Source organism: Heterocephalus glaber, unplaced genomic scaffold (assembly GCF_053883595.1).
Source record: "Heterocephalus glaber isolate CG9 unplaced genomic scaffold, H.glaber_assembly_v1.0 deba00001666, whole genome shotgun sequence".
Classification (NCBI taxonomy): domain Eukaryota; kingdom Metazoa; phylum Chordata; class Mammalia; order Rodentia; family Bathyergidae; genus Heterocephalus; species Heterocephalus glaber.
The window spans coordinates 18,648,971-18,662,435 of record NW_028258406.1 but is presented as its reverse complement, the minus strand read 5'-3'; the positions used below and the strand labels follow the sequence as shown (position 1 = coordinate 18,662,435).

The 13,465-nt window shown below is 35.2% G+C and overlaps 1 protein-coding gene across 1 annotated transcript in view; it reads right to left on the bottom strand.

The window, feature by feature from the left end:
* Nucleotides 1–678: 678 nt before the first annotated feature.
* Nucleotides 679–13,465, bottom strand: part of Rb1 (RB transcriptional corepressor 1) — a 166,241-nt gene continuing 153,454 nt past the window's right edge. The window contains exons 22-27 of the mRNA XM_004844186.4: nt 12,164–12,277; nt 11,892–12,055; nt 9,799–9,829; nt 5,939–6,081; nt 5,392–5,441; nt 679–2,442 (exon numbers count right to left, since the gene is read on the bottom strand). Coding sequence (XP_004844243.1) covers nt 2,369–2,442; nt 5,392–5,441; nt 5,939–6,081; nt 9,799–9,829; nt 11,892–12,055; nt 12,164–12,277 — 576 coding nt within the window. The 3' untranslated portion in view covers nt 679–2,368. The remainder of the gene's footprint in view (nt 2,443–5,391; nt 5,442–5,938; nt 6,082–9,798; nt 9,830–11,891; nt 12,056–12,163; nt 12,278–13,465) is intronic.

Here is a 13,465-nt window from a genome sequence, read left to right as displayed (position 1 = left end):
TGGGCCTTTGGAGAATGTTTTACATCCAAACTGCAGCACAGCAATATATTTCTATTTAAGAAGCTATACTTGTGGTAGAAATTTAATACAGCATTTCCAAAGATAAACTTTCAAGCTGTCCTGTAAAAATCTATTTAGTATAAAGGAAAATTCTGTAGATTCATGTTGTGTACACTATATTGGCCCCGAAATGAGGAACAAAATAATCATTCTAAAAGCAAGTTTCTATGAAATCATCCAGATAATAATAGAACTAGAATGTAGGATCTTCCTATCTACCATCTGTGCCAGAAAACTAATAAAAAATAAATATATCAGTTGGACTTGTCTCATTTATTACAGTCAGCATTATATCACCAGAATGCTAAATTAATTGCCAAAAATGATAAATTTTGTTTGTCTCCTAAATATGTTTATAGTGTCATTAAGGCTGCTTGATTTTGACTTGAGAACTATATGTAAGAGTCCCATCCAAAACGAGTGCATCCTACTGATATATGCCTACTTTTCCTGCTTTATCCTATCCGCCTTTCTTCAGGAACAAACATTGCAGAAAGAAAGAAATACATTATCATCAATCAGATCATCCATTAAAGACTAAGAGTGGATGAGATACTAAGAGAGTTTACATCCAGTAGGGAACAATACTACACTGAATACAAAAATCACACCAGACCATTAAAACTCTTAAACTAATTTATTTTAAAATAGACAAACTATTAATTGTAGAAAATAGTAACATAGCAATTTTAAATTACAGTTTTAACCAGTACAAAAAAAGCAATATACCATTATTTGAAGCCTTAAGAAATCTGAATACATGATATCTGAAATACCTAAATTTGTCACTAATTCTAATGTGAACTTACTAGCAAAAAACCCGGAAGTATGGTATGCCCTTGACCTAACAACTAACTGACTTGTATGATATTCATGCAAAAATTAATGAAGAAGCTGGGTAAAACTTTCTAGTGCCTTTGTTATCAAGATAACTGTCTAAAGATTGTTTGAAACTCAACTGGGCAAAAAATAGTTTCCTAACAAATGAGGCCAGATTTCTTTTTAAAAAGAACTATGGCTTTAGACAAAGTGATTTTCCTAACTGCTAGCTGATGCTACCTTAAATACCACCTATTTTAAATTATACATTCTCTAAATAAGTTAATCATACAAGATAGTTTAAATACACCTTTAGGTGCAGGAGAGGAAGGGAAGTGCCTCTTTTTCTAATGTGGATATTTTGAAGCTTTTGCATAAACTCAGAAACATTAATGCCTAACTTACAAAGACTTTTGCCTACTTGCAATGTTGAACTAAACATAAGGTGGCTTTGAACATGCCAGTGTTAGACCATACCCACTTAAAATAGAAGATAAATAGGTAACTGCCAGTTCAAAAGATACATGGAAGACATGTACCGTTCCAGAGAAAATACAAATCTTCCAAAATTTAGGAAGGCAGATTAATTTATATCTTGATTCTTAAGGACCCAGAAACATATACAAAGTGCACTTGGGATATACTGTATTAGGGTCCTCTGCAGCAAAGCTCTCACAAGACACTATTTTTCAAGTACTAGATGGGTACTTATATATTCAGAGATCTCAATGGAAAAAAACCAAGGGTATTATTAATAATCCTCATTTTAAAGCAGAGTTGGATGAAAGAATAAGTTCTTGCAAGTTCTGAGGTATGAAAACTGTGTCAGTAGTACGACAGTATCATGTTTATATTTTTTGCTTGTACTTACAAGCAACTTTTAAAACAAGCACAGAGTACATGAGATTCCAATACTAAAATAAAATCTAAATGTGTAAAAATTAGTAATTTTTCTCACAGTTTCTAACAATAATCTGTTTCAGGAGAAGAGTTCAGGTTAATTTGGGTGAATGGGCAAATTGCAGTTGGAAGACAGGACACAGTTTCTAAGGGTGTTCATGTTAAATTAAAAAATATACATATAAATTAATAAAAACAAGAGCAAACATCACATGTATGCTACAGGGAAGGCAAAGTAGACAAGTATGAGTTAGGACTCTCACTCCAGAGACAGCCTTAACTATTCTTCAAGCACAGCAATTTTACTTTGTTTTAGAAATGCAAACATTATCTGCTATAATTTTTTAAATGGCAAGATTTACACAAGATTTTCAATCTTGTACAACAACATGAATATACCATTGACTACAACATTTAAAGTAGCTTAGGAATTACCCACACAAATATCCAACTTGCATCTCACGTTTTATTTCTACAAAAAGAGCTGGAGATACTACATGTGGCTGTGAACCTGGGAAAATTACAGTCACATCTGTGAGAGACAATGCAGCAAGAGGTGTATACAGTGTCAACCATGGTCCTGAGATCCTCACTTTTCTTCCTTGTTTGAGGTATCCATGCTGTCATTCATTTTCTGTTTTTGCATTCGTGTTCTAGTAGATGCTGGAAAGGGATGAAGAATTGTTAATAGCATTGATGGTACTGTGTAAGTTGGCATGGGGCTGCCAAACATATCATACTTATGTCAAATTGATGGAGTGCAGACTTTACACAAGCAGTGGCCTCCAAAATTTTTTAATCTTATTTCCCTGTCAGTAAAATTTTTTCCAAGCATGTACCACCCAAAGTTGTCAGTACTGTATATGTGCATAAATTATAAAACACATACCCTTAATATTAAAATGAGATGAGATTAAAATAAACAGAACTTCTCATATTTTCTTTATGCACTCCCCCAACTGGTCTGCATAGTCCCCTTCCCCACTTTGCAGAACACTGTTCCACAGATGATGAGTGTAAGTCTCATGCGTTTGAACAGACTAGAACCATGGGCTACTGGGTCTGCCAAAGTAAGTGGTGGTATTCTCTACAAAGCTAGGGATTCCCTTGTGTTTGGATATGGCTTACAGGTACTGAAAAATTAAATTGAGCATGTAAAATTTTTAAATAATTATTAATTATAATATGGACAAAACCAAAACACTTACTTATTTTAAGTAAAAATTATTGACTTTAGGGGTGGGCAGGTGGTATAACTCAACAGCAGGGGAGAGGGGAGAAGGGGGGAATAAGGAAGAGAAGGAAGGAGTGAAAGAAAGAAAAAGAAAAAGAAGGGAAGAAAGAAAGAGACAGACAAGACAGGGAGGGAGGCAGGCAGGAAGGAAGGAAATACAGATTTGGAAAAGAAAAAAGCCAATAGTCCCTTCACCCCTTCTACTCGACCACCATACAATTAGCACTCTATGATGATCTTTCTTAAATGCCAATTTTTAGGCAAACAGAGTATCTTGGAGAATGCATTAGCCTCAGGAGTTGAAACTTCCACCACTTGCCCCCAATTTTCCAGCTACATGTAGGCCCTAAACTTTGGCCTGGCATAAGAAACTCAGCATTACACCTAAGTGTGTCACAGGAAATACACTGACTACAGGCACATTGAACTTTTCTCTAAGAAAATATACATGTTTTTACAGCTTTCTGCTCCTTTTGAAATGCATGTCTGTGGGCTCCAAAATGCTTCCAAATGTCTACAAGGTCTAATTTTGGTTATGGGCATCTTGTCTATTTTCATGTACTGGGAGGAAAGCTGTAACTATTGAAAAGTTAAAATAAGAATATATTAGTTAATAAAAAAATCTAAAATTTTAAATGCTTGGTATATTTAGTTTTAACTGTAACACAGTAGCAACTTTGAAAAATATCAACCAAAAGCATTCTTTTAAATAGTTTATATTTCAAAGTTAGAATCTACAAAAATGAGTTGAAAGCCTCTCCTTACAAATTAATTGGTACCGATTTGACCTGGGACCTATAATGATAGTTTTAACACCATTCATTTCCTAAATATTTTTTTCTTTCCAAGTCCCGGTTCCCTTTCCTACCATATTATTGGATCTGGCACCAGATATCAGGAATTGTACTTGCTATCGTAGGAACATACCTAAGACAACCTAGTAGCAGTCAACAAACATTTCTCTTTCCTGCGCTGCTTCTCATCTATTACTATACTTGGCTTAATTTTTTTACAGTCTCAGAATAGCTTATGATAGAATTCCATCTGTTCTAACACTGCAATTTTTTGTGTGTGTGTGTGGTGCTGGGGATCAGACCCAAAGCTTGGAGCAAGCTATAAAACTACCACTGAGTGAGACTCCCAGCCCAACATTGCAGATTTAGATCACTCTGAAACTTGCAAAATGACTTGGGGTTCTTAATCAAAATTCTATTCTCTGGTAATAGAAAACTTTGTTGTGTTGTTCTTTTGGTTTGCTTATTTTTGAGAGAGTCTGACTATGTAGCCCAGGCTGGCCTCAAACTTCTGATCCTCCTGCCTCAACCTCCTGAGTGCTGGCATGCACCACCAAGCCCAGCTATCTAGAAAACTTTTATTTCAAAATGTTTTAAGTTGTGCAAATTAAGAAAACTCAACAATAGCAGAATAAAAAATTATTCTTTAAATAAAAGTGAGGATATTTAGAGATGATAGCCTTTCCCTGTACCTCACGCTGTGAAAGAGCTCTCCAATATATTTCTGCTGACTCAGACTGGTATCTTCTGACCATATCCATTGCACTGAAGATGCAGTCAGGCAATGTTTCACTTCTTAGTCTTTCTGCATAGAAGACTGTAGAAAGGGTCATGATGACCTTCTCTTTGCAGCACACATCTTATCTACAAATGTATGAGGTAAATAATATACTCTTGATTGAATTATATTTTAAATGCCTAAGCAAGTCTGCTACTTGAAAGAAGCAGCCTATATGTCCATCAACAGATGAATAAAGAAAATATAGTATTTATACACCATGGAGTACTACTCTGCCATTAAGAAGGATAAACCTGAGGCATTTGTATGAAAATGGATGCACTTTGAGACCATGATCTTAAGTGAAATAAATCAGACATACAAGTTTAAATATCACATGGTTTCTCTTATATGAGAAACCTAAATTATAAATAAAAAGGAAAATAAAAGATAAAAGGAAATACGGAGCTAGAACTCTCTCAAATGGGAAGGAGGGCTGGGGATTTAGCTCAGTGGTGCCACCACCTGCCTCGTAAGTGCAAGGTCCCGAGTTTGATCCCCAGGATCAAAAAAAAAACAAACCCCAAAACAACAAATGGGAAGGAGATCAAGAGATGGAGGGAAGGAGGAAAAAGAGAAGGGAAAGGGGGTAAAAAAAGGAGTTAAGATGTGTTTTGTACATGTACCAATTTCATGCAAGGTATGTAAACATCAGGTACTGCAAACGTACTAATAAAAATAAATGCATAAACAAGTCTGCTACTTGAAGGAATTATGTGTGTGGTCTTTTATAAAGGTACAAGGCTTTTCTGCAATGAAAACAATGACTTCTTTCATTTACATAAGGTGGAAATGGTGGTACTTACTCATTTCTGCTAGTTTCTGTTGAAATTTAGACTCGCCTGGAAGATGTTTACTGCAGATGGAAAAAAAAGCATAATGTTTTTATGTTTTCTATGTCTATGTATAAATGAAAAACTCAAATTTCTAATAACTATGGCATTTTCAATATTTTATGTTACTTCTCTAGTGAGGAGCTTTTATAAGCTTATAAACTGACAATCTAAAGTCATGAATTTATTATCCTATATATTTTTTTCATGAGTTCTTATAAACACAGTAGCTAATATTTTCAGGAGCATTTTTAAATTTAGTGTTAAAATTTTATCAATAGTCTTGTAAAAAACACTAGATTTTTAAGATCTGATATTTACATTGAGTTTCAATAGATGGTACTATATATGATTTTTACAGTGCTTTCAACTTTAGGCTACTTTCATAGCTATTGTTTGGAGCCATTACAACTTCCATGTAAAATTGGCATGAAAAGGACTGGTTGGAGTCAGTGCTGAGACGCTGAACTCTACCGATGACCAGCTCAGCTACTGAGAAACATTTTAGGATGGTTCCTACCTTCCGTCTGCTTCATCTGATCCTTCGATGTCAAAGCGTAGTTTTTTCAGTGGTTTAGGAGGATTGCTTCCTTCAGCACTTCTTTTGAGTACACGGTCACTATTACCTACCATCTGATTTATTTTCTGGAACTTCTCAGAAGTCTACAAATTACAGAGGTCTTTATTTTAAATTAAATGCCAGCATTTTGAAGTTAACAACCATAAATTGTGCTTTGAGGTATGTCACAAATCAGGCAGAAGTTATCTCTTTACTTTAACTTTCTGCTTCAGTGAACCAAATAAGCAGTTTCAAAAATTTCAAAATCAGAACTACTATACCAGTTCTGCCCTCTTCTTTAAAATCCCTGTCTTTTCCCTTGATGCACCTACCTTCCTCTAACACCTCTGCCTACTACTCTGAAAGTCCTGACTCTTCACTGTTAGATACTGCACCTAAAACAGGGCTCTTTCCCAGAATGCAACAAAGCTGGGTCAGCTGTCTGGAATCTTGTTTTTAGCAGGGAGGGGACAGACCAGGAATTAAACCCAGAGCCTTCATACTGAGCTAACTCTCCAATCCTTTTTATTTTTTATTTTGACACATGGTCTCTCTAAGTCACTATGTTACACAAACAGGGCTACATACTTCTGATCCTCCTGTCTCAGCCTCCCAGAGTGCTGGAATTACAGGCATATGCCACCGTGCCCAGCTTTGACAATTTTCTTAGGGTCTTATACAATGAGACAGTCACAAGAATTTGGTAATAGACAATGTGTTCACTTAATACTAATTTTTGATTCACTTTATGGGTATTATGTTGACAAGTCATATAATTTATATATTACAAACCACCACTGATATGGGATTGGTTGAAATGCTGCTAGTTCAAAAAGTGTTTTAAATTAAAAAATCAAATATCCAAAAACTTCAGGATTTGAGTCCAGGCAGTATTACTGAAGATGATTTGAGATAACACCTGAGGGGCAATATGTCACAGCAAAGCAAAAATGATTTGGTAAAAACCACTAAAGTGGGTACACGACCTTATCTTATCCAATGGACAAATATGTGGAAAAATTCTATTTGTTAGCTATCTGTTTTAGAACCAGAGTGGCTGTCTCAGGGATGTATATTAATGTGCTTACTTGGACTAAAAAAAAATGAAGACAGACATTCTGATAGAAATTAAATCTGGGGCCTGGAGAGTTAGCTCAGTGGTCCACCGCCTGCCTCGCAAGCACAAGGTCCCGAATTTGATCCCCAGTACCAAAAAAAAAGAAATTAAATCTGATTTCACTGGTGGACTTTATAGTAGGATTAGCTTTGCCACTTATGCTTTGTTTTCCAGAAATCAAATGAAAATACATATTTTGTTAAAAATATATTTAGATCATATATACAATAGGACAAAATCCTGTGTCCATATTAATAACTTCTGGCTATCAGCTTTAAAATATGGAATTGTATACAATATTTTCTCAATTAGTTTAGAGATTATGGCAAGTAAAAATGTTTGAATGCCTCTATTTTATATCTAAACAGCTCCAACCCTACTTGTTATGGTTCCATGTTTCTGTGAAGCCTGACAGCTGTAGCCTATCCTGAATTAATATTTTAACACTTGGTCATTTAGCATACAAACAATATTCTTCAGTTATTTTGTTTTGGGACAGTGTGGTTAGCAGCCTCTCAAATGCCTAGAGATCCCCACTTCCTGGTATTCACACCCTAATGTGATCCTCTTTGCCTTAAGTGTGGGCTGGACTAGTATGGTCTTGCTTCTAACCAAGATAATAAAAGTAAAGTGATGAGATGTTATGTCATTTTCAGTATTAGGTTATAAAAAGATTATGACTTCCATCTTGCCCTTTTTTTCCTTCCCTTCTCCCCTTCCAGGGAGTCCTTGCTGTGAGGGAAGCAAGCTGCCATATGCATTAGCAAGTAGCACTTTGGACAAATCAAAGTGGCAGGGAGCTGATGGCTTGAGCCAAGAGCCAGGGAGGATCTGCTAGAACTATATAAATGAGTTGATCAGTGGACGCTCTTCCAGTCAAGCCTTGATATGACTAGAGCCCCAGCTGATACTTTGATCACAACACTGAAAAGAACGCTGGATGTGGTTATGTCCTTCCCAGATTATTGACTCCTAGAGCCTAAGATAAGAAATGTTCACTAATTTTAGGAGTAATTTGTTTTGCAGCAATAAATTACGCAGGCAGTCTTCTCATTATAGAGTGTAAGCCTAGGTCAGTGGTGGCGAACCTATGGCACACATGCCATAGTGGGCTGTTTCTATCATTGAAAGCTCTAAAAGTTTTGTCATCACTAAATCATGTAAGAATCTAAACTCTTTGGCAAGTTGAGAAGGCATCACATATTAACAGTAACACACACTGAATATGGGACTGCTAAACTAGTGATGTTCCAATAGTGACATTAATGGAAGGCCAGTTAAAATAGTGGGTTCTTAGCCTGGAATAATGGTTTCAAAGCTAAGCTTTGCCGTCACTTTCCAAAAGACCACCATATAATCCCTCCACTTTCACTGGGCCAGGGTCTCATGTAATCAATTCTTAATCAATATACCACAGAAAGAATATCCTGAAAGTCTGACAGAAAGGACAAGTAAAAGTGTGTGTGCATGCATGTGTGTGTATGTGTTAGAAGAAAGCAAGTAGTTAGGGACAAGCTGGTGATATCTGGATGGTGCTTACATTTTGGATTATCTCATTTCAAAACATACTCGTATTACTGAACTTCAAACTGTTTTGTAAAGATTCCTGGATGTTTGGTCTTTGTCCCCAGTTTCTGGCACAGAGCCCCTAAAACCACTGGAACTTCCTGAATGATAAGGGTGATAGGATCACCTTTTGTTCTAATCAGGTGATGCTTGTTGGGCCCCAGATAGCTTCAGGATGGGGGCTGGTTGCCAGGAAGATACTTTTTGACCTATGTCCTAACCTCCAAGGTGAAGAGAGGGCTGGAGATTGAGTTAATCAATTATTCCTACATAAGGAACCACACCCTATTAAAATCTTTCAACAGCAGGGCTGAAAGAACTTCAGAGTTGGTAAGTGCACAGGGACATACCTCTTGTGCAGGAGACTCTTCTGGACCTCACCTGAATATCTCTTCATCTGCATGCTCACCTGTATCCTTTATTATTATATTTGTAATAGTAAGGAAAGTATTTTCCAGAATTTTGTGAGCCACTGTAGGAAATAACCAAACCTGAAAGGGAGAGGTGTTGCAGGAATATCCTGACTTTTAGCCAAAACAGATGAATATATGATATAACCTGGGGACCTGACACTTGTGACTGGTGTCTGAAGTGAGGGAAGTCTTGTAGGACTGATCTTTTGAACTTGTGGGGTCTGGTGCTAACTCTGGGTAATCAGCATCAAAATTAAAATGAATTATAGAACACCATTTGTGTCAAGTGTTGGAGAATAGGCGGTGTAAGAAAAAAACCCCACAATTTGGTGTCAGAAATGCTTTGAGTAAAAATAGTGCACATATATGTATATGCACATAAATGTGTGCTATATATATATATACACACACACACACATTATTACACATTATGTAATCTTAGAAGAATGGAAAACAGTTTTGAAGTCTACTAATTTTAAGTATGATTTGAAATTAAACCTGATTTAAAAAGAAATCTGAGATAGAGATATCTTCTAAATTCTGTTTAACTGGATAAGGTGTTTGACTAACAATTTAAAATTCAAATTGTAGAAATATTTAATTTTTTTATAAGTACACAGATATCCACCTACAAGAACACCAAAAAAGGATGATACACAGGTACACAAGAGCACTTGTATATTGCCAGTTATTTTAATTGTATTTCATAGAAAGAAAATACTCACCCCAAATGATTCACCAATTGACACTAGGATTCTGTCAAGTTAAGATGAAATGCAAATTAGTTATGAAAATCATGTATAGATTTTGTAAATGTGCAGAGATGAATGTAGAAATATCATCCTGAGCTGTGAGAAACACTGAAACGGAGGTATTCTATATACTGCAACCACTAATAAGTCATAGTCATTTGGAGCTTATTCTCACAGTGCTAGCCTAATCAAACATTCAGCTGGTTTCTTAGTGTTGTTGTATTTTTTTTCCTGGTGTTGGGGATTGAACTCAGGACCTAAACACATGCTCTACCATTGAGCTATATCCCTAGCCCTCTTAGAGGTTTTTGTTTCCTTTCTTTTTGTTTTTCCATACTGGGGATGGAACCTAGGGCCTTGCACACGCTAGAAGGTTCTCTACTAACCCTTCCCTTAGATTTTTAAAGCAAGAATTCTAGGTCTGTAAGAACATATTCTGCTATTGGCCATAGAGGGTAAAAGTTTACCCCTGAGTAACTCTTCATAAATCAATGGGTAAATTATCAAATTTATTTCACATTTTCTCATTTGAATTTCAAGTTATAGTACTAATAATCAGAATTCTAAAAAAGATCTATAATTAAGGTTATTTATTATATATCTTTAAATCAGAAATCTCTACAAATCTTGTGTTTGAACCATATAATTTATGTTCTTGATAATAAAGCTGAAGAACAGCATTTCCTAACATAAAGGTTTAAAATATACACATGAAACTGGTACATGGATATACAGACTTTATTGTCCTCCATTCCCTTGATAAGTGGTCATTATCCATATAAAATATTTGATTAACTATTTGATTAAATATGTTGCATAAAGAGTATTAAGATGCTTTCTTGATGTGTGATCAATGATTTATCAGTTAGGATATGTGACTTTTTTGCTAAAGAACTACACAGAATTAAAGTCATTAAGATCAGCAAATAGCTACATTCACTATATTTTGGATTAATTATCATCATTAAAAAAGTATCTAAATATACATTTTCATGTGGGAGCTTGGGACTGTGTGAATGTACTTAGACATGGTATGGCATCTTAGATGCCCATAATCTAAGTTGTAGATATCAGTACACAGGTAACCAACTACATGAACACCAAATAAAGCAAGCTACAGGGACACACAAGAGCACCTGCATCATATTTTCATTATTTTTACTTAATATTTTCCTGTAGAGTTTGAAATTTTAATCCCAAGTATGCATTACTCAGGTCATTAAATGTACCATACAGACATTTCTTAAAAATCGAATACAGCCCTTTCTTCTTTGCTTTTTTGCCCATTCAGTACAACTACATGGGCTGACAATTTCTGAAATGAAGCTACATTAACTATACTAGCTAAACAGCCTCTTACTTTATACAAATAAAGTCAGGTTCAAATAACACATGATAACATATAATTAGTAAATTGAAGAACTTCAAAGCCAGAGAGTACTTGTGGTTGGATGTGGAAGATAATATAATGACTTTTAGTTGCACTGAACCTTTCATCTGAGAATTTAAAACAGTTTCACACTCATCATTTCCCTAATCTGCAGTACCCTTCTGAAGTAGAAATAGAGATGGTGCCCAAGGCAATGTAAGAAGGCCACAGGCAGAATTAAGGATGGACCTCTAAAGACTTAATTGAAAGTCATTTACATTTAACAAGTCATCTTCATTTTTATAACAAGTAAAATGGACCAGGTCCACAGAAAGAATTTATAGGAAATCCAGTAAGGTACAGAATAAAATTTGCTAACCTAGAGTAATCTTTGTTTAGCACACTGGCTACTTACAAAAATATAGAAATGTTTCCCCAATGTATACCCATACTGGTTCTCAGACTGTTTACAAAAGAAGAGATCACAGCAGCAAGGAAAGTTGACTAAATCTGCGAAGTCATTCAAGTAAATAGACTTTATTTGGTGTCAAATTCTTATCATGTCAAATATAAATAAGGAAATTAGAATCTAAGAGTCTAGCTTATTTAAAACAAAGAGAGCTTTACATTTTTATGCTTAGATAAAAATGTTTGCCTCTTATTTTTATTATCACTTCCTTAAAGAGAAAACACCAACCTTGATCTCGGAGTCATTTTTGTTGGCGTTGGTAGACCTTCTGAAATTTTGTATGGACTCTTCAGCGGTGATATATAGATGTTCCCCCCAGGAATTCGTAAGGGTGAACTAGAAAACTTGTAAGGGCTTCGAGGAATGTGAGGTATTGGTGACAAGGTAGGAGGCTACAGCAAAATCAAGAAAGTAAATTTAATTTTATTAATTTTATTTAATGTTTCAGTGAGATCTATTTCTTTATAATTAGATTTCCTCAGATGATACTTTCCACATACCCTCGTGGAAGCATACTGCAAAATGTTTGTTTTCAGTCTTTGCATGAAAACTGAGTTGTAGAATACTATAATGGAATCATACTCCTCTTCTCTAATCAAAACTCTTTTGAATGTCTGCGGAAGAATAAGAAAAACACTTATTAAATAAATTTAAGGACTCTCTTTAGATTTTCTTTTTTAATAGTTTGTAATACTTTTTAACTAGTAAGAAGCAATATCATACAGGAAAAATAACCTGAAAAAGCCTTCCTAGGCTTGGATTCTAGGTGCTCTATGAGAAGTGAAAGGTTACAAAATGATCCCGAGAAGCAGACAGGCAGCAGCAGATGCCTCCCCAAAGACAGCTGGGCCTCCCCAAAGACAAGAGTGGACAGTCTGCCAGAATAAAAGGCATTTTGGGACTCAAAGGACCAGAGCTGAACAAAAGCCAACAATATTACCCATCAATGTTTAGATGATATTTTCTTCCCTGTACTTCCCTGCATCCCTCTCATGTAAAGGGTTCAAAAGTTATACTATTCCATTGCAAGAAGCAGTCAGGAGAAGCTGTATTTTTTTGACAGCGAGATTCTACTAAAGTTTTAGTTATATAAAAGCACAAGGATTTTATTTTATTTGTTTATTTATTTATTTGTAACATTGGGATTGAGCCAAGGGGCTCTTCACATCCTCAACCTTTTTAAAATTTTGAGACAGGGTTTCACTAAGTTGCTATGTTGCTCAGGCTGGGCTCAAGCTTGTGATCCTCCTGCTTCAGCCTCCTGGAGCATCAGGATTATGGGACTGCGTCACAACACCAGGCTAAACAAATATTTTATAGGATGCCTCAGATGTACAGAATTAAAATGACTGTGTTTAGAAAATAATTCCAAACACATAGCTAAAATAACCTGGTTTATATTACTCTGGAAAATTCCAAAGATAAACTGGAAAATAACCCACAACTCACCTGTATTTTACAGTACTACTGCTGCTCTATCAGGCAGATAACTAGAAACAAAATGTGTTTACACTGATGTTATTTCTTATAAGGCTGCATTTACACTGGCTTTCCCTATGGAGTAATAAAAGTAACTTAACAGAACATTTAATATCCTAATTATGTCAAGTTTATTAGAAATATCCTACTCATTGGAGGATATAGTATTATTTATTAACTTAAAGTATGGATTTGAATAATTTCATAATTTGCCTTAGCTTTCCAATTCCATTTTAGTTACAAATAATTAATAAATAATATTAAAATTTTAATTTGCCAATTTGTATAAGATCAAAATATATGATTTAATGGCTGAAATTATC